Genomic DNA, 27,871 nt, shown 5'->3' with positions numbered 1-27,871 from the left:
CGCAGGAGTAGCCAGTGTATCATCTGCATTGCGCAGGAGGTCCAGGCTGTCATCACCCAGGAGTAGTTCATTCGATGAGCCAGCCGCTATTGGGATTTGGAAAGAGGAATCAGAGAAATCGTGCATTACAGACGCATCAGAGAGATCTGGTAAATGGCGTAGACTGAAATCGGACGCCATGTGTGGTGAGGTATTCGTATAGCAGGTATAATCTGAAAACAAGTCAACAGGTATGTGGTAACCGCGATAGCACTTGCGGAGGACGCAGATGGCGAGTGTTGCGAGAGGAGACGCGGTCCAACCGTGGGAGCGACGCGCTCACGCGTTTTGCACGTGATCGAGTCCCCCCACTAACTTCAGCCACCGCACCAATTTGCCGTCACACTCAAATCCTAACCTCCGAATACCGGCATGTTGCGCAAAGTGCACTGTCATCGCTCAGCGATCAAAAATAAAGGACAGTTCTAAGCTGTATGAATGCCGATACGTTTGCAGCGATGCAGCGGACATGCATCTCACTTCACTAAACACGGGTTCAAACGCGCCCAATATGGCTAGCATCGAGGGTCCACATTCACGGACCCTGACAGGCATCTAGCTTTTTCAAGGTGAGAATGATCCATGCTCTCCGAAAGCTAGTGCTTTGCTGAATTTGTCGACACCCTCTTTCAGGCAAACAACAGCCTACCGTGTGTCAGGAGCCTCTCTCACGCAATCCGACTTTTGATACAGAGTGCAAAGACTGCGGCGTCGGGATTCTGACAGCGCAGTTGGGCGTCTCGTGAATGCGTCTACTGTGCCATAGGTCCTCTTGGTAGGCGCGAGTTAGGCGTGCTACACACACCATGCCCAATTCGTGCCCCCGCAACAGGCACTGTTCTCTCAGCATGCCAACGGATCCCAATCAGCCCGAACAACGCCACCGGCGGTAGGTGTATTGATATCCCCCTCATTATCTCAGCTGCTGTATTCTTGGCGCCGTAGCCGGTGGTTTCGTCCAGCGAGTTTGGACCGTGGACCTGGACAGTTATCCGCGTTCGGCACGACAAATAGCCTGCATCCCCAAGGCATCTTCATCAAACTGTGCACAGCGTCCTTGCCTCGATGCCGGCGGCTCGTGTACCCTAGCCCAGCCTCGCTCTCGTCGTCCCATTGTGGCATGCGGAGAAGCCGACAATCCGTCTTTCATCTATCTTCCCCTCAATCTCCCCCGCAATTTTGATGATTCTAGCGTGTCCGAGGCCGCTCATTCCGTGCGTCCGGGACGCGATCGGACGTGCCGAACGATCATGCTGACACGCGATTTGATGTAGGGACGTACGGTGAGCCAGCATCAGCCTGTGACTCACGATTCGTTTTGGAATTATGCTACTCGCCGACTCCGACTTCTCGGTGTAATTTGCGCACGAACGGAACGCGTCAACGCCGCCTGAACAAACCGCTCCCATAACAAGACTGCAAATAGGTCCATTCGGCCTCCAGCTCACAGGCTGCGGCAGGCGCATCAGCTTCGTCGTCACGACACGAGGGTTCTCGCAGCCATGGAGATCAGGCATTCCAGGCTAAGAAACGTGCCATCTCTTCTAAAAGACGAACCAAGAGGACTGAGTTCAGTCAACTGTGGTCTCCTTGAGCATCAGGCACACTATCTGGCACTCGGTGAGAATACGACAATCACCGTGGCAGATACCAGGTTCTGCCAAGGACATAGATGACATGACTGTAAACCGCTATCCTACGCGAGATTGATACAGATGGAAAAGCCGCCCAACGATGGGGGTATGGCGCTGTATTACACATCTCTGCCGGACGCTACAACATATTGCTAGCTTCGGCTCAAAGACGCAGTGAATTCAAACTCAAACGCCTAGACCCCTTCGATATTGGATGAAGGCGATGAGGTTATCCCGTACTTCTTCGCCCCGCACCCTGAGCTCTCGCTCTCTCTTCTTGTCAATACCACGCACCGCCTTCCGCACGCCTTCGACGCTTGCGATAAGGACCTCAAGGTATCGGCCTTGTCGGAAATTGATGTCGTACGGCAGGCCCTCGTCTGAGTATATGTCAATAAGCGCCGAAACCGCTTGCAGAAGAGGCTCCGTAGGTGTCGGATTAGCGGCTGAAGGGGGGAGCAAGGAAAGCAGGTAATTCGCAATCACCTGTACATCGCGCATAACACATGCATTAGTCACACAACTTGGGCCAGGCGCTAGCACGGGCGACATACCCTGTTAGCGTCGACAGACTCTGGGTGCTGCGCCAAACACTCCAGCGTGCCAATGCATTTTACCTTGACGCTATGATCCGTTGTAGCGTTGCAGAGCTGCATCAGGACCTGCACTTGTGTTTCGTCTGGCACGAGAGCGCCCTTCCACATATTCGCCACGCCCCAGAGTACACCGACCCCGATCTCCCACATTTGTTTTCGCCGCTCCTGCCCGGGTATGTCGACATCCGTGCCCACGACACCGAGCGCACGCCAGATTTCGTTCCAGATCTTGTTAACACTGTCGGCGTCAGAATTAGGGATGTAACTCCCGCTGGACGACGATGCGTGCCGCAGGGACAAGAACGTGTTGTTGAGACATTCGAACGCGCTTATGTGGATGGCGCTGAGCGCGGATGTGGTTGGTGGATGAGGCGATGGGCCGTCAGGAGGGGAGAAGGATAGAATCGTTGGTTGAATAAGCGCTAGCAGAGGAGATATCAGACTCCGGAAGAATGTTGGCTTGGTGGGTGCGGCCTGATTAGTGGATGATTCCTGTTCAAGCGCCATGTCGATGTCGGGTTCTCCTTCCATATCTTCATCTTAGTTGTCAGAGATGTGTGAGCCGCCTGTGAGACATTGAGTAATATCAGATAGACGACTTACCCTCATCTTCGTCATTGCCGCCCGCTGCGCCTTCATCTGGAACAGGGGCCTCGGGGTCCGGCAAAGTCGCGCAGAGCCCGGTGAGGATTTCTAATGCCAACTGAACAGTGCGCAATTTCGTTTCCAAGCGCTCGAGCTCCAATTCGGAGGGTGTTTTGTGGTCAGTTTTTGGTTTGTTTTTCAGCGACAGCCTCTCCAGCTGCGGGATGGAGTCCTGTTTTTTTCCCATAGATCAGTGAAAGTGCACCTGGCTGGATCGAAGGGTGGTGCGCACCTCTTGTGCTATGAGCTCCTTGGCGAGCTGCGCCGCGTCTGGTAGTGACACTAGCGATAGCACTGGTTCTAGTGTAGGTAAAATGATATCGCGGTCGAGGTCCACTGTTGCCGCAACAGAAGGTGGAGGGATTGGTGAGATATTTCTCATTACACCTGTGAGGCCAATCAACTTTGTGTTCATGCGCGCACGTCGGATCGAAGAGACATTACATACCACAGCATAATACGCGGAATGTCAGCGCTCGATCGTCGGGCACCGCTTTGTTTTTGCCATTCACATGAGGTATTGGCTCATCGCTCTGCACGACAGATAGAAGGCAAGCGGTATACGCTGCGTTCGATCGCAGTTCTTGAATCATAGGCACGTTCTCGTCTGTCAAGACATATAGACATTGGGCTTATACGAAGATAATTAGCGATATCACATGCGTTGATGGGAGCGTATACCTGCAGACGTCACTGTCAACACAGGCAACTTGTCTCTTGACGCGAGGAATGACATCAGGAAGGGTATCAAAGGTATTTGATTGATGGAATTCATGGCTTTGTTCGAAGTCTCTCTGGTTCCCTTAACGGTTGCATCGTGTCGCCAAAGGTTGTGACTTACGACAGGCACCACAATATGGTAATGACATTGTCAGCAAAATCGTAGACGACCCTTTGTGCGTTCTCGGGGGCATTCTTGGGAGAGGACAGGAATTGAGACAGTGTCCCCGAGATCTGTGTGATGAGTTTGATATCACTCAATCGGTGTTCCATACTCGATGGTTTTACCAACCTTGGGAATGAACGTCATAAGAGGCGCGAGTATATTTTTGTTGTACATCTCTGCACAAATGTCGAAGCCACCGTCTATGCACAAATTGCTATTCACGGCCGCACGCCTCATGTCAGAAACCAGCCTCCAGATTTATCCAAGTCGAGTCTCTCACCGCAATGCACCCGCTGCTTCAATGACCACTTCCTCCTCACTGTCTGTGAGGCGCGTGATCAACGCGCCTACGACATTTTTGCCTTGCAACAACCTCCTTGTCGAAGGATCGTTTTGAATGAGATTGGAGACAGCGACACAAGCCCATTTCCGCTCAGACGCATCGAGACTTTCCATCTGCATATATGCCACATCGCTATGAGATGCATGATGCTACGTAGGACCTTCGTCGACAGAAATGGTAGCAACCTTCTGAATGATAGGCAGAATTGCTTCTTTCTTAGAGGACGACGCAGTTGCAGAGTCTAGCCCTTTTGGTAGATGCGAGTCCGGGACCCGCATAGGATTATGGCGCCGCATCTGGCGTTGCTTTTGTGACTTTCCCATGGCAGTATTGCTTCAGACCAGTGCTTGTAATGTGAGCGAGGCAAAACGCGGAGAATGGAAAGTCGAATTGCCTGCAAGCGGGTGCACGGTGCGCGGACTCGATCGCGACTGGGCGATCAAGATTTTTGTGCCCACGTGACCGACCGCGTTAGCGTGTCCCGCGGTCGTTGACATCTTGCCTTGGAATTCCGCGTTCATACGGAGGATGGCCTCTACCATGTACGTTACCTGAAAAATAGTATATTATACTGTATTGGCTGACGGCGTAGCAGGATCGACGACGACGACGACAGCTTTCTCTACGGAGACTCCAAGGATGTCCTCGAGGTTGCAAAACCACCCGTGACAACGTCTGGTGAGAAGTGGCTTTGGTATCGTACATGAGAATCACAATATAACCTGCTGTATTTTTACTTATTTCAATGGAACGTCTTCTCTTACATCATCGTGATTGCTAGTGCCACAGCCGTAAGTTACACCTCACACACCATGCACACAATCTCACTCGGAGGTATAGAATCTCGCTCGAACAAACACGGTCAGCCACGCAAGGTCTTGTTGCCCACCTTGAAGCCGAGGCTGCGGAGTCCTCAAATGGTACCGCTGCACCCGAGTCTATAGAGGATGCACAGAACGACGAAGAGGGCGAGGGTGAGGAGGAGGAAGAGGAGGAAGAGGAGAGCGATGATGTGCGCATATACTCCAGGCCCCTGCTGACGTGACTTATGGTGTTGTTCAGGACATTGAGATCATCATGGAGCCAACTGCACGCACACTAGACCTGCGGTAAGTGCAAGGATCTTCGTGTGCATCCGGAGTACCACTCATAGCGATGCAGACAAGGCAACCGGCCGCCACCAAACCGACCGGCTAGCCATAACACTCCAACAAGAGGTATTTCATAGTCCAAATATGAATTGTCTGCATAGCTCAGTCTCGCGCGCCCAGCACCTCAACCACAGCACCCACAGCCCTCTCTAACGACCGAATACACGCCTCGAGAACGAGGGGGCGTCACCAAGCTTTCTTCCACCCCGCAACCTACATCAACTACCCCATCACCAGCACTGTCTGCAACACCAGGCGCCGCATCCAGCCAACAGAAGGCTGAGGACGAGCAACAGCCAGCGGATTCTGGACCTGATCCTTCGACTCTTCCTCTAGCAAAAGCGCCGCCGTCACACCCGTCAATCAATCCAGATGCGCCTGGTACGCTTGACGGGCGCTCAATTCTTGAAGTTGACCTCAATGCATTGGCGGAGAAGCCATGGCGGCGGCCAGGCTCGGACTTGAGCGATTGGTTCAACTATGGTTTCGACGAAATCTCGTGGGAGGCGTATTGCTACAGGAGGAGAGAGCTGGGTGATGTTGCAAGCGTCCTGAAGAACAATGTCCTGGTGCGTGATCGTGTGCTCTGCTGTTTCTATCGCACACTCAGTGTCGAACGCTCGGTCACAGGCATTTGCAGGCATGCCAGAAGAACAACTCTCAGCCCTTCCACCTGAGATCCGAACGATGGTCATCGCAGGCGCCATGATGGCCAGCGGCGGTGCAGCGAACGGGGGTGGGATGATGCCAGGGGCCGGAATGAACATGAACGGGGGCGCCATGATGAACCAGATGATGAACATGGCGCCCATGATGAACCCAATGATGCAGGACATGGGCATGGCTGGCATGGAGATGGGCATGGGAGGGCCGGGCATGGGAGGACCTGGTATGGGGGGACCTGGTATGGGAGGACCTGGTATGGGAGGACCTGGCATGGGAGGACCTGGTATGGGCGGTGCGGGCATGGGTGGAGCGGGTCCAGGTCCGGGTATGATGCAGGACGCAGGCGGACCTGGCGTGATGGGCGGCGGGCCACAGGGTGCGGGGCAGAACACGCAAGAGGGGCAGATGGGTATGGGAGAGGGCTTCGTTGCGGGAGGTGGCGGGCCTGGCCCAGGGATGATGGGGATGGGTCCCGAGTTTGGGATGCAGGTAGACTGGAATGATCATCTCTCGTTACCGGTATGTTGCTGACGGTTTCCATTTCAGCAGCAGGATGCGGCGGGCATGGGCCAGCAGCAGATGTATCAGGTCATGGAGAACAACACTCCGCAAGCCCCGGCGCCCACACCCTCGCGGAACGGGCCGACGCCTGGTCAGTTCAGAGGACGCGCTATACCTCCGACAATGCCATCGCGCGCACGGGGAGGCTACGCACCACGCGGACGAGGTATGCCGTACTTCACACGTCAAACGGAGCGTGAATAACTTAACATCATGCCATAGGTATTCCGGTTCGACCTGCGTCCCCGCTTCCACCCAATGTGCCCACGGGCCCGCGAAACAAGAACAAGTACAAGGACATCGACGGCAGTGCACCCGCTGTCGATGGGCTGGACTACGGCGGAGGTGGCGGGAAGGAAGGTGGAAGCCGCACCCCAGACGAGGACAACAGGAGCAGCAGGTGTGCACGGCCTTGGCTTCGATAGCGAAACTAACGACTGATATCTCTTGAGCAGCAGGAAGCGGAGAAGCTCCCCCGGCCTCGACGACAGTAGAAGTTCAAAGCGGCGATAGTCCTAGCTGTCTGCAGTTTCCTACTTTGTTCTTGACAATGTATTTGCGCCTTGTTGCTATCCACACCCGTTGCGAGACTCAGACACAAAATAATCCATTTGATCAATATCGATAACGGCAACAACTAGATGTAGCAGAGCGATTAAATAACGAACGGCTACATACGGAGCATTCACAAACAAAACAAATAATCTGGGGGCCTTCACGAGACATCTACTTTATATATGCACAGTGACCTAGGTCGATGTCATAATGAATAAGCCCGAGCAAAACATTAGGCGTTGGGGCCCTGCGACCCCAATCAGTGGTAGCTATGAGAAATGTTAACGAACGTGGAAGCTCAGCCAGGTCGGGCGGGCATAGGTGTGGGCGGTATGGGTGGGAGCTGGGAAACATCAATTGGACGTTTCCAAATGACGATGGGGGGCCCAGGTTTGACAGGCGTGGTAGATCGGGGACTACCACTCGTCGGAGTGCTTAATTCGTCCTGGCTGAGCGTCGAGTCGCTCGTATTCAGCATGCGATGCATCCGTGTCGAGGTGAACGGAGGGTGCCCTTTGGGCGCTGCAGCAATGATATGAGGGCGGCGCAGTATGTGGAATTGTCAAGCACGTACATGAGGGATGATCGGGAGCTTTCACGCCAATGAGGCGCAAGGGAACAGCTCCTCCAGTCACAAACTGGAAGAGCTTGATAAGAGAGGCGACGAACTTGGTTTGCTCTATGGCGTCGTCCGCTTGCCATTTGTACGTGCTCGCGCTCGGCGTGACCTCGAAAACCAGCGACTGCATCAAGCGGTTACACCCCTGCCGATCACGATATATATAGCTGCACGTACGTTCACAACCTCCACTTCGCGGAGATCTTCCAGCTTCCAAGTCTTCCCAACAGAAAACGCGCCATTGCAGTTTAGCTTTGCCTTGTGTATGAACCCCGACCCGTTGCTTGCCTCTGTTATGCCCGAGATGGTGCATTCACATCAGAAGCGTGATCGAGGACGCAAGATCAAGACATACGCGACAGGATGATGTATCTTGACTTCCTCCCCTTGCCATCCTGCGCCGCCTCCCAGACCTTGATGTGAGCGACATAGCGCTCTTGGAAGGGGCGGCCAGACGCGTTGAGTTTAACAAAGACAGAGGACTCGATCCGCTGGTGCACAGTGTCGTTGGCGACCATTTCGTGGTGGGCCGGTAGGGGCGATGGTATCGCGGGGCAGCAGATTCAAGACGAGGGAGAATTTACGCAGACGAGAGAAGCATATCTTACTGGGAATTAAGGTTGAGCTCTACCGTAATGAATGAATGGCCTCCCACGGCCCCTGCGCCGCCCCGGTAATAAGGCCCGTGCCAAGCGCTGGAGCACGATGAGACTGTTAACTGGAAATGTGCCTGTCTGAGAAAGTGGGAGTGTTTCTTGTTGAAGGTTTGACGTGTGCGTTTTAACGACAAGCCTTTGGTTGCAAGGTGGCTGTGATGGTTGCAGCCACCCGTAACGACCTCGTGTTGGGCCGATCGCGCAAACCAGAGAGCACCTCAAAATACATAGAGGGCTACAATCTTCGCTAGACCACTGTAGTCATGGTTATAGAATGCCCGTTGAAGAAAAAACCAACGAACTCCGAGATTGTGAAGTCATAACCCGATCAAGGTGCGGTGCGTACTACACTTGCGTCCCGTTTAGGAAGGCCTAGAGTTCACCAATCAACCCATCCCGCGGCAGTGTTCAAGTTCTCAACAAAACGAGGGGCAGCGGAGATGAGCGGTCATTCCGCGTGGTTCTATGGTTCTTTGCAAGGACCGCACGGTTCTAGCATAATCTCTCTCACGACTTACCCCGATTCCCGTACGACACGACTTCATCTCCGCTGCGCAAGAAATGCTTCGCGCAGACATCCGATTGTGTCCTTGGAGATCGACATTCTTACCCCCGATGGTGCCGCGGAATATGAACAACTTCTACAAAAAACTACATGAACAGTGTCCGCTGTATCTCGGAAGCAATAGTGCCCCACGTTCGCGCATGGTAGGCATGTGCTTGTCGTGCCTCAGCGACCCAAAATATGCCTCACTGTTACTGCATGGTTGTCACGCGAATCTAATCACCGTTAGATCCTTCCTAATGTGAGACCTGCGTCGGCATCCTGTTTCTTGGAGACCGCCGCTATCTTCTACGATTGGGCGATGAACAAGAAGATTTTGTAATGCAGACCATGGACGTCTGTACTCCGGTGACCTATGCCACTATCAGGAACTGCGCGAGAGTTTGATGCTTGTGCCTGGTTCTCATCGGGAGATCTGTGTGGTTCAAACGATCTGAGAGAGATCCTATCTGTTTCACATGTTCTGCATCGTCTTCCTCCCAACGAATTTATAATCCATACCAGTAGTTTCCTGCAATCTTAGTGCATGAGCATAATCATGAGAGTTCATAACATATGACATAACACATAGGATTTGAATCCAGCCATCACGAGCAATATCCTGCAGATCCGCTGGGACATTCAGTGAGGAAATCGTCGGCCAGAATAAGAAATAGGCATTGCCCACGCCGCTTCTTGACTCCTTGTGTTAGGGATTCTTCTTGAGGTTGTCCAGAACGACCTTAGCAGCTGCCTCCTTCGCGGCCCCTTGACTAGTACCCCTTCCCGCGCCATATTCTCTCTCCCCTACTGTACTTCCGTCAGATATGATCAGAGGAAAATAGTGCAGCGCGCACTGCACATACTGTACGCCTTGGCGGTCCAAATGGGAGCATGGTTTGGTCCCTCGTGGCTCATCCTCCAATCCAATTCGAGCTCCCTTCGACTCTGGAGGTAATTGTTCAGTTGCATCCTATAATCTGCAGGAACCCATGAAGTCAGGCAGGAGCCAGAGGGGGTGTTCCATAGTGGTGGACATTACGCACGATTGGAATCCATTTGGGTTTCAACCTAGTGTACGGACCTAGATCCAGGCAGGTTAGGCAGTGTCTCAGAGAGCTTGTATAAGGGGAATCAATAATGCACGGATCAGAAGCTGAGTATCGAAAATCTGTTGTACGGCGCAGACAGACGTGGAGGCAAAAGCTTCGACAGGTAGCATGACTCGATGCGCAGCTTTTATGCTATGTAGCTTCGCCACATGTATAGAAAATTGGGCGAGGCGCCAATGCTTCGGGGATTGACTAATTCGCCTTAGAATGTGGTCCCTTCGCCAATATAAATAAACGTAGAACACAGCGCGTCAGGTCCAGTGTTTCATGGGCAGAGCACGCTGAGGCCGCGTGAGGTAATGTGTACGTCCTCGGTGCTCACTCACGGCTGCGATAGTCAAAGAAACACCATATGACTCGACATCTGGCAGGGAAGATAAAGCATAAGGCAAGTATGCTGATACATTGCCTCACGAACACGTAGTAGATGCCAAATACCACAGAAGCCGAAGACACTTCTGATTACACTGCTCATGGCGATGGTGAGCAGAAACAAGAAGTCACTGCGCACCTGAGTGAGTGAGAGGTACGGGTGGGGTTATTTGAGAGTCTCATCAGTCATCATCTTGCGCTCATGAGAGCGCTGCACAGGATTAAGCAAGCAAGGCCAAGTCTTGCGCAGGATTTTGAGCGCTGTCGTGAGAAGGTAAAAACTCCGCGATACTACTGTATTAGTCTTGGCTGTGTGCCTCGGCACGAACACCGCTGACACGAGGACGTTCCCAAGGCTGGTCATACCGTATAGACCATGTACATGGCAGGAAGAAACCTAGGGTGTGCGCCAGATGGTCACGATACACGAGGTGTATCCACGAGGGGAGCTTCGGTACCGTGTTATGGGCTGCTACGACAGTCCGGTCGGAGAAGACAATGCAACCGGTGATAATGGATCGATGACGGCGCCATTCTATACACCGAACGTCAATTTTTAGTTCAAGCGGAGCCTTCTTGAGGCGGTACACCGTGGTGAGCGGAAGTTTTCATTTGAATTGACGCGCGCGCCCGTCCTGCACGTCGTGCCGCCCAACCTCGAGTCTCACAGTGGAGGGACGCGGCCGGCCTGAGGTCCGTCGTAGCATGCCAATCGGTGCGGAGGGTCTTGAGCAACAAGAGAGACAGCTACGACAGAAAGTGAGTAACAGGGATGCAACGAATCGAGGCACGAGCGACTTGAGATTACTGAACGGCCGACTGACACCATAGAAGTAATAAAGCCGCACCATGGTCCAAGTGGACAGGGTTCCCTAGATCAAGCCACGGAAATAGGAGGGCTTCGGCCTCATGAAGTTCATCTGACTGTTGTAATACCGAGAGCACCGCTGGTCTAGTAGCCAGATGCTCGAGGAGGGGAAAGAAATAAACGTGTAGTGCACCCTTGGAGGAGAGGTGGTACAGGTGAAGGGGAGTAAGCAGCTAGAGGCTGATTGATACGCATTATTATACGAAATCGTGGTCGTGGTCGTGGTCGTGGTCGCGGACTTTGTATCACAATACCGGCCCAGATCTCTAGCAGTTTCCTTGACAACCTCGATGATAGGTACTGACGCAATGCATTCAACGGAACCTCCCAGCGCTACGAACAGGACGTGTGTCGTGCATGCTGATCAGGCATGCTACATGGCAAGACAACACCAAACTGGTCAGAACGGACTTTGTGCGAACGGAGCATTCACAACGCACACCCAATCTCATGACGCCCCCCCCTGATCTTCCTCCAAGCTCTTCTTCAGTCCCTCGAGCGTCCTGGCCAGTCTCGCCCCGCCTGCCTCGCCCAGAACCATCGCCAACTGCATCGCCGGCGCGCTCAGCAGCCCAACCAGCTGCGCGCGTAGCGTCTCCAGCGTCGGCAGCTGCGTAACCTCACCCACGCCCGCAGGCCCGAACACGCGGCCCTCGACGAGCGCGCCCACGACGCGCAACTCCGGCACGGGCGTCGGCCGCTGGCGCTTCTGGCGCCGCCCCGGCACGAACGCCGCCTCGGCGTCCTTGCGCGCCTGCGCGAGCTCCGCCTCGGTCTTCGGCACGCGGGGCGGCACGGCGCGCGAGAGGGCGCGCAGGATGGCCTGCATCTGCGGCGGGTCGAAGGACGGGAAGGCGAGCACGGCAAGCCCGCCCTCTACGAGCTGCGCGATGTTCATCGCGGCATGCCTGTCCAGAGGTGCAAAGTCCCGGAGCGCGACGCCGAGAATGGACGTCCGCAGGATTGTCAGTGTCGGTGCGGCCGCCGCGGGCGCGGGCGAGGGCCCGGCAAGCGAGGGTGTGCTGGCGTGCTTGGCTGCGGCCGCGGTGATCTGGCGTCGCAATTGAATGAGACGCGGAATGGAGAAGTCGTTGTGGTGTAGGAAGACAAGCGGGGTATCGAAGCTCGACTGGAACAGGCGAGTGTACTGGTTATACAGGTAGGCCTTCCGTTCGGAGTAGACTCGCGGCACAGTTTTGTTGGGGTAGACCCGTGGCTGTTCTATTGAGACGACATATGTTCGCACCTGTCGCAGTGCTGTAGGCGGGCAGGATATCCGGGGTGGACGGGCGAACATGGTCTTAAACATGGGAGGACTGGGGGCAGCGTCGGTGGCAGCCAGAAAACACAGGAGCGCACTTGACACCCGTTTAGGAAGGTCTAGTGTTTGAGCAGGATCACGTGGGGCGCGAGACACGGCCAGACACCGCGGACAGGACCGTCCATTGTCCGGAGCCCGGATACTTTCCGGTAGATAGGAAGTTGCACGGGCGTGGGATAATGGCACCTTCCAGTGTGCAATGTCCACAGGAAAGCAAAGTAATGCGGATTTCAATCAAAAACACTATCCCTGCCGGGCAGTGTTCGAATCGTGTCCGGGCTCCGGACAACGGGTCCTGCCCGCGGTGGTACGAGATGCATCGGCATCTTCGTTACAGCAGACAGCAGGATTTGCGGTCTGACAAAGTCATACTGACGTACATCATAGACGCATGGCACTAACGCACCCATTACGAGGTATCCTTGATGACTCGCCAGCAAGATATGCATGCTTTAGTGCAATACAGACATTTGACAGACGATGGGTACATAAGCTCTTGTTTTTGACAGCACGCTTTATTGCGTCTATGATACAGCTGACACTATACAACAGGTCGCCCCTTGCGCAACCAGATCCCGTTTCTCGCATCCGCTATTCGATCTACGCATATCGGCGCCTGCCAATGGCGCCATCCGTACGTGTGGGTCTTCCATATTTCACTCCTTCACGACCTTTGCAGGCTGCCACGCAAAGCTGTGAGAACCACAATCAGCGAAGCAGATGGGTGTCAACACACCTCCTGTGCACTGTCAAACGCATCAAGCCCCGCCGCAACCCTGGTACCAGCAATGAGGGCGCTCCAGTCGATGACTTCATACGCAGCAGAGTTGCGACGGATCTGCTCTGCGTGGATTGCGCGTGCCGTTAGCATGTGCGCGTGCGCGGCATCCTGCCCACGTCGTCCGTCAGTATAAAATTTAGCCCTTGAACAAGAATACTCACCACCACTGGCATCGGCGAATTGAACTCCGTCACGAGCCGCCGTACATGAGTTGCATCCTTCAGACCACCATCGATTGCAAAGCCTGTCTTTCCGTCAAACGAGTCCGTGACCATCTTGTTACCGTAGTTGATGAATGGTGGGGCAGGGAACATGTCCTTGACGAGCTCATATGTTTGTGATGCAGAGATGCCTGTCTTCTCAGAGAGCGTGAACGCCTCTGCAAGGATTTCAAGTGATCCGAGGATCATGGAGTTACCGATGAGCTTGAACGTGGGAGCTGACCGAGTACGCATCTAGGATTAGGGCGATGGACTGCCTTTATTGCATCTGGGCGCGTACCTTTCTCCAGGTTACCACCTAAGTCCATCGCTTTACGTCCGACAGCCGGAACAAGAATATGCGCGACCTCCTTCTTTGAGCGGTAGTCGCCCGCGAGAACACAGATAAGTTTGGCGGCTTCGGCCGCCGCTGGCGGGCCGAAGACAGGGCCGGTGACAAGGTGCGTATGCGGGATATTCGAAAGGATCGTGTCCAGCTCGCCTGAGCTTGTGTCGGTAACTGTCAGAGAGACATAGTGTAAGGGGCGCACCTGCCAGCGTCGGGTAGATCGTGCTCATTTCCACGAGAATCTTGTTTCTGGTCGGTGGGTGCGCCTATCGGTTTACCATGATCTCAGAGATCCGAGTTCTCTTTCTAGCGGGTCACGTACGACGTACCTTGAGCGCATCAGCGAACTTCTCATACACAGCCTTCACCACCGCGTCGCTCGCGAGACTCGTGAACACTACATCGCACTCAAGCACGAGCTGCTCGGCAGAGTCGGCGATGCGGACCTTGTCCGCGCCGAGCTCCTTCTGGAGCTGCACGCACTTGGCGGAGGAGCGGTTGTAGACAAAGAGCGGGCCCGAGCCGGTGTTGGCCGCACGGTGCGCGGCGAGGTTGCGCGCCATGAAGTAGCCCATGGACCCGAGTCCATAGAAACCGATGTTGTACACAGCGTGCCCCGGGGTCGCGGGGCGCGAGAAGGGGATAGCGTGCTGTGCGACGGCGGCCATGGCGTTGAGGTGAAGTGAGGTGGGTGCAGGGGGCAACGGGAATGGGAGGAGATGAGGGAATGCCTCCGTCGCTGCTCCGTGTTATATATGGCCGTGTAACTGCTCACGCTCGACTTATCGGGCGAGGGTCAGGCAAACGGGATCGAAGCGCATAATCGCGGCCATCGCGCCGACGTCATCTCATGTGACCCGTCCGCCAATCACCGTCGACATTCCCTGAGATCGAAGTCAGCGATATCTGAAGTCAGCGACATAGAAAAGACGGAACAGCAAGTTCGTGCAGGATTCCCTCAAGGCGAATTTGCACTCTTCCTCTCCGTGTGAGCCCTGTCTCGCTTGTCCGGTGCCCACCGTGCATTATACAGGCATCCGAATCAATAACCATGTCATAGGTAGGTACCGCTTACGAGCTAGCATGCCATCTCTTGATATCACTATACTGAGACATCCATGATTTGATTCACGTCCGCAAATCAGCAGCGCCTGCACCACCACCCCGTGACATGCTTAGTTGAGAGAATTGTAAATTTTGGTCAGTGGACGTCTGGCATCACTCACTATTTGTTATTGAGGGCACTGACCAAAATCTACAAGTCTCTCAAGACATCCGGTTGGGGCCTGATCATACGTACGTGCCCTGCCGACAATGTCTGACCCCCGTCGTCGTCGGACTTGGTCGTCGCCGCAATGAGCTTCGGATCCGACTCGGAGTGCTTATCAGCGCGTACAAAAGGATAGCGTAGGACTGAGGCGATGAGTCGACCTCATTAGCATGTTCCTACCACAGATGCAAAACATGACGTAGTACTGGTCGTTTTGCGGAACAATCGAGTTTGGACAATGCGGATGTGGGCTGAGCGGCTAACCCGAGGCGGAAACCTAGATTGGGGTTAGGCTTTAGCCATTCTTGGCGCGGGTCACAGCCTGGAAACAGACAAATTCCGCCTCTGTTCGTTGCTGTTCACTGTCACTCCCTTCCGCTGTGTTCCGTTCTTCATATCTTTCATCTCGTCTCGTTTGTTGCCTTGCCTCTCCCGAGCTGTGCTCTTTCTGTTACAAAATAGCGCATATAAACGTGTGAAGTGACCGGCCACATCCACCGACCTGACCACGCATTTCCAGCTCATGATGAAAATGGACGGCTGGCGAGACCACCTCCACTTCGCGTTCCTCGGCGAGCACGTCCTACTCCCCAACCTTCACCTTGACTCCTTTTCCAAGTTCACCGTCGCGTCGTTTCTCACCGTCTTTGTCTGTCTCACTGAAAGGTGCGCAAGACGCCTCCTTCGACAGTTGTTTGGCGCGCAGGCCTTCTAACGCGTCGTACACGGGGACCCACAGGTTGATCACGCATGCGATTGCGAAACACTGGGGCCCCGCGCGCGTACGCCGCTCGCGCTTCCGCAATGCGCTCTGGCGGGCCGTCTTGTACTGGCTCGTCACGTTTGCCAGATTGTACGTACCTTGTGCAGCCGTCAATCCTTGTCAGCGTTCTGATAGCTATCTGCCACTTGCGTGTGATGTAGGATGTACATGCTAATTGCCATGACATTCAGTGTGGGGTGAGTGCGAGACATGCCCTGTTATGTGGCCCTCAGCTCACTGTTCCTCATCATCGCCACTACAGCTTGATCGTTATAACAGTGAGTATGTCATGATATCCCTTCCGAACCTGTTTTGACCGGGAGGCAGGTTACGACACTTTCCTTCGGCCAGTTCATCATCGAATACCTCGACTCAGCTTCACACAACCACCCGCCAGAGTGAGCCCATTCCCTTCCTTCTCCATTGATTTTCGACCGATAGCGCGTCCCCCCCAGCACTGAGGACTTCAAAGAGCCGCTCCTCCCCACGCATAATTACCTCTCCGGGCCAAGTTCGCCGCCCTCACCCCCATCCTACCCTCCCTCTGCAGCAGCGCCACAGCCAGCACCGCGGCCACACCTCTACCGTCCCGCGCAGGCTGAAAGCCAGAGTCAGAACAACTATCCCTACGCCACGCGCCCCCATACGCGACGCACGCGCTCGAAGCCGGAGAACCTCAACCTGTACATTCACCCGAGCGAATCGAATATTGCGCGTGCCGACGCTGCAGTGCACGAGCTTGGGTTGTACAGCAGTGGCTCAGAGATCGACTATGAGGATGAGGATATGCAGGCGCGCGCGCACGAGCCTGGCGAGGGGTGGGAGCATGGCACTGGACGCGAGGTCGCGCGCGAGCTCATGGGGAAGTACTAGAGTCGTGGAGTGTCTTGACCACCGTGCAGGTGGTCCGCTAGTTGTTCGTAGATATAGGATAGGCCGTAGTGTACGTTGTAGCATATTAGTCTCCGTGGTTGATACCCGCCGCGGCGAGCGAGCCTCCCGCCCCCCAGTCTAGCTGTCGCGCATCTGTATGCTCTTATTCTGTTCCGTCTCCGTGTTATAGTCGCGTACAATACATCGTCCGACATTACCCAAAAGTCATTCACTGAGTCAGTAAGGGGTCGCAGCTAACATGCATCGCTTGTATCCGAAACCTATATAATACGCATTGTCCTATTACTCTACCTCGGTATCATCTCGCACTTCACCTCTGCTGGTATCCAATAGTTAGACTCGTCAGCGTCCGTGCCCCGAATCCCCTACCACTCCAGCCCGACGCACAGGGAACCCACCCTTCTTGGGCCCCACCCCCGGTACAGCACCCGTGTCGTCCACCGCGCGGTTCCATCGATCAATCAGCTTCGACACGCCCTGGTACGGCCGCTCGGGCGATGGCGAACGCACAGGCGACGGCTGCTCCTCCGCAGGCGCTGGCGCTGCCAGTGGCGCATTGGCGACCGCCTTGCGCAGCGGGAAGGGCGACGCCGGGCGCTCCTGCGTATCCGCCCCGCGTGCGAACGACAGTGGGGAGCGCCGCCCCGGCAAGCCGTTCACCGCTGCAGCGCCCTCGGACCTCCCGACGGGTGATGCACGGGACGGGAGACCCGCCGCGGGAGACCCAGCCCTGCGCTCGCGCGCGCTCTCCCCCCTGCCCTGGCCCGCGTCGTCCGGCACTGCCAGGTTGGCCCTGGACATGACCGGCGAGGTGGTCGGCGAGAGCCTGGGGAACCGCGCCGCGGCTGCCGAGGGCGAAGGCACATCCCCACCACCTGAAGAGGACACGGACGTCGAGGCAAGGATGGGCGTTGGCCCCCCCTTAGTGCTGAGCCCGGCGGGCTTCGGCGCGGGCCCTGGAGGGGGTGCTAGGGTACCTGGCCCTTTGGTGCTGCTGCCGATTGCCTCGAAGCGTTGCACCATATCCGAGATGGAGCTCCGCCGAGAGGCGCGTCGCGACTGGGGATCAGGCGGTGGGGAGAGCAGCTGGCCGGTAGAGGTCGCGGAGGATGTGTGAGTAGTAGCGCTAGAGGTCGACGCGTTCGTGTCCGTGGAAGCGGTCTTGGACAGGGACGTGACGAACATGGACTGTGGCCGCGAGCGCCCCAGCATTGGCGTAGGCACTGCGGAGGGTGCAGGAGTATGCCGCGCACCAGGCACATTGGAGGGCTGTCTCCGATGAGGGCTAGCCGGCGGCGGTACTTGCGATGTAGGCAGCCGACTTGCGACGGAAGATATGGATGTGTCGATTAGTGGCGCTGGTGATTCTGCTCGCAGCCTTGCTCCCAGCGGCGGTCTGGCAGAGGGAGCCGGCATGATAACCGACCTCCGCTTGTCTGCCTGCCTGGTAGTCGTGCTAGCACCAGTGCTCTTCTCTCGCTCCCGTCTCGGTTCTTGGGGGACTGCAGCCGGACCATTGTTAGCTCCCCACAAATCCACCAGATCGTGTACTGAGCTCTGTCGCCCCTTGCTTCTTGCCAGCCGCCGTTTGTCCTCAACTGCGGAGCCCGTACGATCGCCTGTTCTCGAACTCTCCCTCGTGCGACGATCGTGGCGTCCGGCAGCATACCCTTGCAAGTCCTCGGGCTCTTCCTCACTCGATGATGATGATGGACTCTTTGTTGGATGTTCGGACGACGCGGCAATGGGGCTCCAGTTCTCCGTCAAGCCATTGGGAGAAGACTTCACGCCAGAACGGGAAGCTGTCTTCGTATCGACCGGCGGAAGCTTCAGTCCCTTATGGCTTGTCCCAGTCAGATTCACTTTTGTGCCTGTACCAATTCGTGCCACGAGCCCCTTGGTACGTTCGGGCGAGCGCCGTTGTCTCTCTGCCCGTTCCCTTTCCACCCCGCGATTTGGTTGGGCCTTCTCTGGCTCCTGATACGTCCCCAGCACGCTCTCGGCCTCCAGAGGCTTCTGCAGCACAATCGGGCTGCGTTCAATGTAGGACGCCCGTTTGCTCGGCGACTCGCGTAAGACGGGTTGTGGGTCTGCCCTGGTAGACTGGATAGGTAAAGGTGGTTCGTCTTCATCCATACCTGTCAGCCAATCGCGTGATTCAACGCGCGTACTCGGCTGTGGGCGTGGGGGGAGCGTTGGCAGAGATGCAGAAGATGACTCTGCTGGGTTGGAGGAGAGCAAGTCTATTGAGTTGCCCCGAGATGGCGTCTTGCCACCTGAAGAATGCTTATGGCGACGGGCGGCGGAAGGTCTGCTGCGAAGTACAGCAACAACGTCCTTCTCCGTCTCCTTGAGACGTGTGTTCTCCGTTTCTCGTGGCCTCTCTGACTCTCGCTGCCTTTCAGCCTCTCTGCGGGCCTCAAGGGGATTTGCACGAGCGAACGTTGACGGCTGTCTCGACAAGCCACCATACCTCGATTCCCGCGCCATTGGCCCGGCTCCGGTGACATTCTGCGAACGCAGACCGTCATACTTGCCCCGCATTGCCCCCGTGCCGGTGGCATTTACCCCGCTCACAGATGCTCCTGGGAGACCATCCACTGGTGTACCACGCAAATAACTTGCTCTCGATGACGGCCTCGAACCAGGACCGGAGATGAACTTCTCTGTTCCAGCAATTGCGCTGAACTGTTCACCGGGCGCCTGAGCACTGGATCTGCTGCCGGGGGAGGTAACGGGCGGCGGTGAGGCGAACTCTCGGTCGAGTTCCTCTAAAGACGGGAAGCGCTGCTCTGCGGACAAGGATTCACCCTGAGCTGCACGTTGGCCGACGCTGGAAGGCGCCTTCGAATGCGTCCGTAATGGCTGTACGGGAGGAAGTGTGAATTGGGATGCGGGTTGTGGAGAGGGATTGGAGAATGTGGAATGGGCGCTAGGAGGACGATACATGGTGTTGCTTGTTCCCAGTCCGCTAGCCTGTGACGAGGGAGCATTGAGATACTGCGTAGCCGCACTGCTCGCAGGAGATATCCCGATGCTCGCCATGCCTGTACGGGTCTTACGAGCTTCACCCAGGGTTTGAGGGGGTGGTGCAGCCGCAAGCCCCAACCCATCGAATGCATCCTTTGCTTTACGAACGGACTGGCGTCGGCCGAGCTGAGTTGTGAGCGGGGGTTTGGGCGAAGGAGAAGGCTGGTACTGCACTTGTGGCTGTGGTGATCGCTGAGGTCTCGGCGACGGTGCAGGTGCTGGAGAGAGCGCAGACTGGAACGAGTCGCCGAAGCTCTTATCGAAGCCCGTACTGAAGTCGTCCCCAAAGGCCTGCTCAAAGGCCTTCCTATCTGCGCCCTTGGCCTTCTCCTTGCTGTCCAGACGAGGCCCGACCGCCCATGCATCACCGTTCTCTGGCTTGTTCCGACCCATATCAGTGCCCCCGATGCTGGCTAACCCCGACTTGTGCCCACGAACGGCCCGCCAAGCGCGATCTTCCTCCGCAGTGAACTTGGAATCTAAATCGAACCGCCGTTCTTTCTTGGGACTCGTAGGCGGCGAAGGCATTGGTAATCCTGCAGCTGGACGCCCGCGGCGCATCGGCGCAATAGCCTCGAGTACTTTGTCACGCGCTGCAATACCAGCACCTTTACTAGGCGAGACGGACAGAGGCTGCTGAGACTTGTATGAGACGAGGTCGTCGAGGGGGTTGTTAGGCAGTGGTGTGGGGGAGACGATGTTGGGGGAAAGTGCTTGCAACGGGGGCGCCATGGAACGCGGCGATAATGGCGGCTCTCTCGGTGGGATAGCATATGTAAAGCGCGATTGTGTTCCGCGCAGCCTGTGGACGTGATCGAGAATCTCGAAGACCGAAGGCCGCTGGGTACCGTGTTCGCGCAGCATCGACGCTAATCAAACATTAAGAATAAGTAAATGACAGAAGTAGAGCGCGCTCACCGATGAGAGCATTCATGTTATTGGAGTACACTGGATACGGCGGTATCTTGTACTGTACGTTCAAGATCGCGAGAGGACCGTGTTCTTCGAACGGGGTCGTGTAATAGCATAGTTTGTAGAGCAAGACTCCGAGTGCCCATACATCACTCTTCTCGTCGACTGGTCGCCGCAAGTATACGTCAACCATCTCCGGTGCACGGTATTGCAGGGTCGTATGTCGATTCAAGTCTGCTTCCAGTGCCCGCATCTCTTGGTTATTCGTCGGGACTTTCTGTACAGGCGTAGCACTCCCAAAGTCACAGAGCTTGTACGATGTCGGCGACGCCTGCAAGATATTCTCAACCTTCAGATCACGGTGCAGTAGCGGAGGTTTGAGCGCGTGCATGGCCGCAAGCCCTTCACAAACATCACAGAAGATGGTGAGGATCTCCGGTTCCGTAAGACGCTCCCGAAGGCGACGGTTCATCATGTCTATGATACCTCCGCCTGCGCAGAATTCCATGAGAATAAAGACCTCATATGTGCCATTCGGGAGTCGGTGCCATGCGGCGTCGATCAGATATACGATGTTTGCGTGACCCTTGAGTATTCTCTAAAGAGGGGACAGGATCGACGAGGTTCTCGGTGAAGAGCAAGAAGCCCAGGATGCATATGAAAACACACCATAATGTCCACCTCTTTCTTGACCTCCGTGAGCATGGTCTCGCTAGGCACCGCGACCCGCTTGAGGACATGATGTGTCGTGTTATAGACAGGCGTCGCCGTTCGGACAAGGTAGACGTGCGCGAACCCCCCTGCGGTGATATTGTACCGTTGTCGACACGAGGAGGCTCGCAATGCGCATACTCACCCTGGCTCAAGTAGCGCTCAACCTGAACGGTGTACTTGTTGACAGCGATAGTCTGTCCGGGAACGAGAGTTCCCTTGTTCTGCTGCTGTATGTAGGCCTGCTGATAGGCCTGCGCCATGGCTATGAGGGTATGAACGAGAGATGAAGGCGGCCAGCACGCTGCACTGGCCGTACGGCTTAGGTTTGGCTGTCTCACCGTTGTCGGTTGTCCAGTGCACGCGCCGCTTCCTAAATTAGGCTATGTTCATCCGAACCCTAACCTACCAATCGAGGCTTCGTTCAACAGACAGACAGAAATCCAAGCCTTTCATCCATTTTCGGAACGGATACAAAGGTATTCAGTAGCTACTGTACAATTTAACTCGGCACAGCTTTTATAACCAAAAATTAGTCTATCGATACAGTAGATATAGACAGAGTCCATGAGGTAGCTATGCTTCCGCCGCGGTAGATTTTATGCTTGCAATCTCCTTAGCTTTGCTCTCTCTCCACTCGCAGCCTTCCATGTATTCACAGGTTCTACGCAGCCAATATAAACATCAGTGGTAAACTCGCACTGCGAGATAGAGTACTTACCGGCAACGTCTGGTCAATTCGATGTCAACACCCTTCGGCGGTCGTTGTCCATGCCACCACCGCAAGATACTTGTAAGGTAATCATCTAGCACGTTGTCATCCATAGTAAATTGTTTCGACCCGAGGATTTGTGCCTTCTTGTTGAGCTCTGATACTGGCATCGGCGTGTCACCGTCCTCGCTCGAGGTGTCTTCACCCGATAGTGAGTCTATGACGAGCGGTGCGACGGAGGATTCTGCGGAGGTATCCTCACGCTCTGCGATGGCAGGGGTTTGCGCAGAATCCGATGACCCCAGGCCCGGATCTGGCATCGAAGAGAGGACTGCAGGTAGTTCGAGACTAACCTCCTTAGGAGTTGATTCCTCGGAGTCGGCATTACCGCTCTGCTCGCCGGCCACGCCGTTAAAACTAATCTGGCCCACTGCCCTGGCAGTCTGAAGACTCTCCTCGATCGCCCTTGCGAGCCCATCGTCTCTGCCGTCAAATTGGTTGGGTGCCCCGTTCAAACTGGCCTCGATCGCGAGGGCCAAGTTGGTGCGCTCCTGCTCGGTCATATAAGACGTAGCAGGATGCTTGCTGCCGGATTCAGTCTCGCGTGTCTTCGCGCTTCGCAAAGGCTGCAGCCGATAGACGAGAGTAAGCGTTTTGTCCACACTATCCACGGCGAGTGCCTCGACCACTTGCCGCCATTGCGCAGCAAGGTCATTCAAGCACCACGCCGGAGCGTCGAAGCCCAGGTCTGAACTAAAACCAGCGTAGGCAGCGCTTTTGAAGTCGAGCAGACCTGCGTCGCGCATGAAGCTAGGAGAGAACGATCTCATGGGATTGACTCCAACACGGACCCAGAGTGCTTGAAAGTCCAATGCCTGTGACGGCGGCGAAATTGGAGGACACGCACGTCCGCCAGCACTAGGCGACAGGTTAGATGGCGTGGCAAGAAGGTTACTGAGGAGACGGTGATAGAGCATAAGTTGCAAACGCGACGATAATGCGTCTTCGTCCGGCGGGAGGCTAGGGTGGCGACGGGTCTTCGTGTCAGATATGTGCAGGGTATACGACTTATGCGAGGGTATTAATGCAGGTGGGCACGAGAAATCTTCGGGGAGACATGAGGCGACCGTAGGCGGCGTAGAAGGAAATACAGGACCCTCAGATGTGCACTCTGAGGTATCCAGAAGACCGCCTTCGTCCTCGCGTTCCGGTACTTGAACAGCGGCATGGAAATACGACGTGAGCTTCGGTTGAGACGGGGAAGGTGTTTTACGGCTACGCTTGTTCTTCTTCGTCGGTGTCGAGGGCGATTCCCGCTTGTTCGGGCTGCGCCTCTTGGAGACACCAGGAGAAGCTTGTGGTTGGGGTGGTGGTTGCGTGGCCTCCGCGGGCTTTCGAAGAAGCTCGTCCTAGGGGGTATACGGTCAATGATGGCCTACCGGGGATTCCGGTGAACATTTGCCATAATGAATACTTACGATGATACCAACGACGACCTGATCATGTACAATCCCGAATACGGGCATTTCACGCTAACAAGATATGGAGAGGGTGCTATGAGCGACATCAACATGCCAAGTCGATCAGGGGTGAACCTTACACAACAACCCAACTCCATTAATGAGCCTAAGCAAGTTAGCATATTCACAAGTCTTTATGGTGGAGAGAGGGACGGCGTGAAGTCTCCGGTCAGGGGCGTGCTCGGGAGGGGCCACAAAAAAGGCATACCTGAGAGCCCATCGCTCCTCTGGAGTCTGGATTTCTACTACAATCTCTTCCGGGCGGATTTCCCTTTCAAGGACTTTGTGGACCTTCTGCTCGCCAGACCACGTTGGGACATATGCAGGATATTTCCGGCTTGAGAACTTACCTTCCCGCGGGTTTGAGTAATGTGGTTGGATTGTGCAACTCTCTTGTCCACATCAATCTTCTTTCCGTCCGCGGTGACGAAAGAGATGGGTCTCTCCTCGGGTTTAAGGAACCGCTTCTGTCTGAGTCCGTAATCAAACTGGACCTCACACCTTTAGGAAAAGGATACGGTGAGACGCTTAGTCACTTCTCGCGGAATACCGCAAGCTTGAGATAGGACAACACACCACGCTGGCGAGACAAGGTCTGTTACTGAGAGAGAAATTTTTTGTCGTCTGAATTGTTGGTATGGACTACGCGGACGGCGGCCATTAGTAAGTTGCCATCCAACCACGTCTGGGGCCGGGTACGGCGAAGGTGGCGCCGGTACCTTGACGAGAGCAGAACAATCAGCATGCTCCTCTAGCTCAATCTCAACGCGAGGACCTCCGCATTTGCTCTGCGCGCCTTCTTGGTTCGTCGCGTCGACAGTGGTCGGGGCGCCCGGACGGGAAAGTACGGCGTCGATGGCGGCAAAGTCTTCCGCCGTAAACTCTGACAAATCGTACGCATCAAACTCATCTGTCTCTGAGGCAGGTGGTAGGCTCTGCTGGGACTGGGGCTGAGACTCGCACTCGGACCCAGACCCCGGCTGGAGCTCAGGAGGAGGGACGTGTGTCTGTGACTTGCGCGGAGTACCGCCCAGGGACAGGAGGCTGTCTTCGAAGTCGAGGGGCGTGTAGTATAGGTCGTAGTCTTCCTCAGATTCTGACATGCTGTCTCCCTGAAGGTCAGCACGAGCATAGGCACAAAGAGAGAGACGAACTAAGGGGACTCCTATTACGGCCGAGCGTTCGACAAAAACAACGATCGGTCACGGACGCGGCGCGCACGACGCGCATGCGAACGGTCACGTGCGCGTGTGTGCCTCGAGTCGCGCAGCAAGATTGCCGACTTGGTCTCGCTGCTCAGACTTCTGGATCGCGAGCAGCAGAAGCCTGGCGCGTCGTACCGCCACGGACCTCTCATATTCCCTTGTTGAAAATGCCCCGGTGTTCTCGCGGCCCACCGGTAGGAAATCTATCTTCATTCATGCACAGAAATTCCTCATTCGTCATGCATAACGAGAATATGCCAGCGTGTTCCTACTTACCCAGTGAAGGAGGGCACGAGAGCTCCACGCGTTTCCTCAGATAAGTTGCGGTGCCCCCGTATCTGGGACCACCTGGGCGGAACACTCACGACTCCGTTCCTCTAATGTCTTTTATCAGCCCACGTGTGTTCATGAAGACGGTCGGCGGTATAACTGAATACATTCCCTCTGCAATAGTCCCCGTTCACCATGTATGCCCCCTTCCGTGTTCCATGTAGCCGTCACTGATACTCGCTCCCGATGTTCCGCGCAGTTTGTTAAGGGCTGCTTCGCTGAAAGTAAGCGAAAGCTCATCGTGATTCAGACAACTAATGGGATTCGGCGGCGCGTTCTAGCGGTGACGACAGGCGAGTTGGTGGTTCTAGCCGTCGCATCTTTCGGGTGCACACCTTCCAGCCGACCCTGCCTGGGACACCGCCGGGTTCCCAAATGAGTCTCCCGCGAGGGGATTGAACGCTGGGCGGTAATTGTAATTCATGCAAGCTACGTCGCAGATGTGAGCCTCCCCCGAAAGAGAGTTTCAGCTTCGGATGCTACAGACGAGCCTCAGGCCCACTGAATGAAATGGCGTTGTCGTCGCCCTCGCTCCGATCTATGTTCGTAAATGACGCGACAACCTGTGTGCCACGATATCTATCGCTGCTTCGTGCTTCCCAGAACATTGACATGGTGCTGATAGTGCAATGTGATGATAATTGTGTTTGACCAGATCTGATACTGCTCCGAATCAATTGACATCTTCGTTGACGACCAACAAAGCTGTTCGCTTCCGCCCCTTTCCTCGATGTTTAGTCCCTCGCATTATGACCTCCCCCTTTGTATTGTTGGATTCGGGAGGGACTTGGCAGACTAGACAATTAATATTAAAGGGATTGTGACGATAGCGTGCGAGCAACCTGCCATTTGCGACGAATCGACTAGATAATTGAGGGCCTCGATCAGATGAGATCTCGGTGATGAGGGCGCCTGGGCGATGCGCTTTACCGGAAACCACCACCGCCACGCCTTCGTGCCACCGCGGTGACCTCGCGCCTCATGCGTTATCTATCGTTTTCAGATGGCGATGATGGCTGCAGGCTGATGTTCCGTGCCACAGTCGGCCTTAGCGCGACCTGCCCGCACTGAAGCACATCGTAGTCCTCGTTCGTAGCGAAAGAAAACCGGAGGGCTGCCGGTGAGTGGAGCGCAGTAGCACCCTAAATGTTTTTTGCGAAAAGTCGGAGAGCCGCGGGGATTTTGGGCCGCAGGCCAAGCGATGCGCCAGTGGAGAGCCAGGAACGTGGCCGAGCACCCGAGCGTCCGCGACCCTCAGCCAGACGCTGCTGCATCCCCCCGGTTTATCATCTGAAACGTTCGATCTCTTTCCCTTTCCGTGGCCCCTTCTCCCCCTCATAATCTCCCTCTCCTCTCCGCTTACGCGCCCGCGCGTTCACGCCTTCTCCACGCCCCTCAAGAACCCGCAGACCCGCCGCTCTCCCTCTCTCGTCCGAGACCCGCCCCGTCTCAGACCTGCCGCTGCGCCAGCCAAACTTTACCGCACACAGCAAAGGAAGAACTCCCAAGCCCGTCATGCGTTCTGCCATCCTCGCCGTTTTCGCCTTCGCTGCTGCCGTCCTCGCAGCCCCGCGCGACGCAGCCCGCCTTGCCGCGCGTGCCCCGACGCCGGTCGACGCCGCCCCTGATGCGCACTGGCCGCAGCCCTCGAACCACGGCTGGAAGAAACGTGAGCAGCTGCCCATCACGCCCATCACGGACGTGTCGCGACAGCTCTGCCCCCTCTCGATGTCCGCGTGCCCCATCTCCGCGGCCACCCCGACGACCCTCTCCGAGTGGATCTCGAACGGCTTCGAGTGCGTGGAGTTCAATGAAGACCTCATGTCCTGCGGCGGCTGTGGCACCCTCGACGAGCAGTGAGTAGCGTCTTTCATTTCCGCCTCCCTCCGGGGCGCCAGCTCCAGGCCCCCTCCCCCTCCCGCGCGTCGTATCCCCTGTTGTGGCCGTCGCTAACCGCTCTGCTTGTGCCGCGTTTTGCGATGACAGATACGACTGCACTGCAATCGCTGGAGCGCTCGGCGTGTCGTGCGAGGTGGGCTCCTGCCGCGTGCATTCGTGCACGGCGGGCTACTCGCCCGCGCTCGACGGCAAGACATGCGTGCCCACGAACTAAACCCATCGCCCTGCCATCGCCGCTCATTCCGCGCTACGCGACCTATGCCGCCACCTCGCTACCGTACCCGTACCAATAAAACCCCGATGATAGACTGCTACGATAAGCCACGGGCGACCGGTCCCAGGGCGGCTTGTCGCGCCCGGCGCACTACGTTCTGTCAAGCGCGTTGTTCGACGCCTGTCGCTCCGATTTGGCTATAGACGCTTATGATTTTTATGGACCCTTGGGCATGATTTGCTTTACTCGTGCATCACGGCTATTGAACCCTTTCCCTTTCTTACATTCTCTACGGACTACTCTATCGCCACAGAACGTCCCTTTTTGAACTTTCTTATACGATCAAACCCTGGTCTGCGTTTGTGCGTTCTGTCCCCTATCCCCGAGCCAAGCGCAGGCTGATCGTTGGCCGAGTCGCGCCTTTTCGGGGCCTAGCTCCATTTTTTAATTATTGTTGATCCATAAACGCACTATATAGACTGCCTAGAATTTGAAAGTGACGTTGCGTACTAA

General features: G+C 55.8%; 9 protein-coding genes across 9 annotated transcripts; 3 read left to right on the top strand and 6 right to left on the bottom strand.

Annotated features, from left to right (window-relative positions):
* Window positions 1-1,667: 1,667 nt before the first annotated feature.
* POSPLADRAFT_1164470 (hypothetical protein) lies at window positions 1,668-4,466 on the bottom strand (the record flags this gene model as incomplete). Its single annotated transcript, XM_024487828.1, has 10 exons — window positions 1,668-2,159; window positions 2,228-2,808; window positions 2,873-3,086; window positions 3,147-3,301; window positions 3,363-3,545; window positions 3,596-3,708; window positions 3,756-3,868; window positions 3,927-4,014; window positions 4,081-4,256; window positions 4,329-4,466. The coding sequence occupies 10 exons, from the start codon at window positions 4,464-4,466 to the stop codon at window positions 1,860-1,862; spliced, it is 2,061 nt and encodes a 686-aa protein (XP_024343981.1). The 3' UTR covers window positions 1,668-1,859.
* A 205-nt stretch (window positions 4,467-4,671) lies between these two features.
* On the top strand, window positions 4,672-7,095 carry POSPLADRAFT_1072219 (hypothetical protein; the record flags this gene model as incomplete). Its single annotated transcript, XM_024482499.1, has 11 exons — window positions 4,672-4,685; window positions 4,739-4,821; window positions 4,925-4,934; window positions 4,984-5,155; window positions 5,206-5,252; window positions 5,305-5,360; window positions 5,415-5,863; window positions 5,925-6,449; window positions 6,507-6,687; window positions 6,744-6,921; window positions 6,977-7,095. 11 exons carry the CDS (start codon window positions 4,672-4,674, stop codon window positions 7,032-7,034), a joined length of 1,773 nt encoding a protein of 590 aa, XP_024343980.1. The 3' UTR covers window positions 7,035-7,095.
* Window positions 7,096-7,120: 25 nt separating this feature from the next.
* On the bottom strand, window positions 7,121-8,322 carry POSPLADRAFT_1164468 (hypothetical protein). The gene is made up of 4 exons (XM_024487827.1): window positions 8,051-8,322; window positions 7,873-7,985; window positions 7,651-7,819; window positions 7,121-7,598 (listed from the first exon to the last, which is right to left on the bottom strand). The coding sequence occupies exons 1-4, from the start codon at window positions 8,211-8,213 to the stop codon at window positions 7,375-7,377; spliced, it is 669 nt and encodes a 222-aa protein (XP_024343979.1). The 5' UTR covers window positions 8,214-8,322; the 3' UTR covers window positions 7,121-7,374.
* Window positions 8,323-9,604: 1,282 nt separating this feature from the next.
* Window positions 9,605-9,954, bottom strand: POSPLADRAFT_1042444 (hypothetical protein; the record flags this gene model as incomplete). The annotated part of the gene is made up of 3 exons (XM_024478107.1): window positions 9,605-9,705; window positions 9,762-9,875; window positions 9,942-9,954. 3 exons carry the CDS (start codon window positions 9,952-9,954, stop codon window positions 9,605-9,607), a joined length of 228 nt encoding a protein of 75 aa, XP_024343978.1.
* Window positions 9,955-11,695: 1,741 nt separating this feature from the next.
* On the bottom strand, window positions 11,696-13,017 carry POSPLADRAFT_1042443 (hypothetical protein; the record flags this gene model as incomplete). The annotated part of the gene is made up of 3 exons (XM_024478106.1): window positions 11,696-11,956; window positions 12,032-12,468; window positions 12,975-13,017. 3 exons carry the CDS (start codon window positions 13,015-13,017, stop codon window positions 11,696-11,698), a joined length of 741 nt encoding a protein of 246 aa, XP_024343977.1.
* A 278-nt stretch (window positions 13,018-13,295) lies between these two features.
* On the bottom strand, window positions 13,296-14,566 carry POSPLADRAFT_1042442 (hypothetical protein; the record flags this gene model as incomplete). Its single annotated transcript, XM_024478105.1, has 5 exons — window positions 13,296-13,457; window positions 13,511-13,788; window positions 13,851-14,056; window positions 14,101-14,182; window positions 14,221-14,566. 5 exons carry the CDS (start codon window positions 14,564-14,566, stop codon window positions 13,296-13,298), a joined length of 1,074 nt encoding a protein of 357 aa, XP_024343976.1.
* Window positions 14,567-15,550: 984 nt separating this feature from the next.
* On the top strand, window positions 15,551-16,969 carry POSPLADRAFT_1037890 (hypothetical protein). Its single transcript, XM_024477287.1, has 6 exons — window positions 15,551-15,834; window positions 15,908-16,021; window positions 16,093-16,128; window positions 16,194-16,209; window positions 16,259-16,329; window positions 16,387-16,969. Exons 1-6 carry the CDS (start codon window positions 15,701-15,703, stop codon window positions 16,802-16,804), a joined length of 789 nt encoding a protein of 262 aa, XP_024343975.1. The 5' UTR covers window positions 15,551-15,700; the 3' UTR covers window positions 16,805-16,969.
* Window positions 16,970-17,167: 198 nt separating this feature from the next.
* POSPLADRAFT_1042440 (hypothetical protein) lies at window positions 17,168-25,859 on the bottom strand (the record flags this gene model as incomplete). Its single annotated transcript, XM_024478104.1, has 14 exons — window positions 17,168-17,302; window positions 17,846-20,724; window positions 20,774-21,365; window positions 21,437-21,567; window positions 21,624-21,847; window positions 22,116-22,142; window positions 22,200-23,599; window positions 23,669-23,722; window positions 24,061-24,211; window positions 24,287-24,814; window positions 25,061-25,118; window positions 25,192-25,253; window positions 25,581-25,674; window positions 25,748-25,859. The coding sequence occupies 14 exons, from the start codon at window positions 25,857-25,859 to the stop codon at window positions 17,168-17,170; spliced, it is 6,447 nt and encodes a 2,148-aa protein (XP_024343974.1).
* Window positions 25,860-26,760: 901 nt separating this feature from the next.
* POSPLADRAFT_1127311 (hypothetical protein) lies at window positions 26,761-27,358 on the top strand (the record flags this gene model as incomplete). The annotated part of the gene is made up of 2 exons (XM_024483609.1): window positions 26,761-27,101; window positions 27,232-27,358. The coding sequence occupies 2 exons, from the start codon at window positions 26,761-26,763 to the stop codon at window positions 27,356-27,358; spliced, it is 468 nt and encodes a 155-aa protein (XP_024343973.1).
* Window positions 27,359-27,871: the final 513 nt, after the last annotated feature.

This window comes from Postia placenta (assembly GCF_002117355.1).
Source record: "Postia placenta MAD-698-R-SB12 unplaced genomic scaffold POSPLAscaffold_1, whole genome shotgun sequence".
NCBI classification, from domain to species: domain Eukaryota; kingdom Fungi; phylum Basidiomycota; class Agaricomycetes; order Polyporales; family Adustoporiaceae; genus Rhodonia; species Rhodonia placenta.
This window is presented reverse-complemented; position numbering and strand designations above follow the sequence as displayed.

Excerpts from the sequence above, each read along its gene's own strand:
- POSPLADRAFT_1037890 (XM_024477287.1), top strand. The coding sequence starts at position 15,701 with ATGGACGGCTGGCGAGACCACCTCCACTTCGCGTTCCTCGGCGAGCAC. Across the intron at positions 16,022-16,092 it reads CTCGTCACGTTTGCCAGATT|GATGTACATGCTAATTGCCA; the intron begins GTACGTACCTTG and ends CGTGTGATGTAG. Across the intron at positions 16,330-16,386 it reads TCACACAACCACCCGCCAGA|CACTGAGGACTTCAAAGAGC; the intron begins GTGAGCCCATTC and ends CGTCCCCCCCAG.
- POSPLADRAFT_1164468 (XM_024487827.1), bottom strand. The coding sequence starts at position 8,213 with ATGGTCGCCAACGACACTGTGCACCAGCGGATCGAGTCCTCTGTCTTT. Across the intron at positions 7,986-8,050 it reads AAGATACATCATCCTGTCGC|AGGCAAGCAACGGGTCGGGG; the intron begins GTATGTCTTGAT and ends CGGGCATAACAG. Across the intron at positions 7,599-7,650 it reads AGCTCCCGATCATCCCTCAT|CGCCCAAAGGGCACCCTCCG; the intron begins GTACGTGCTTGA and ends TCATTGCTGCAG.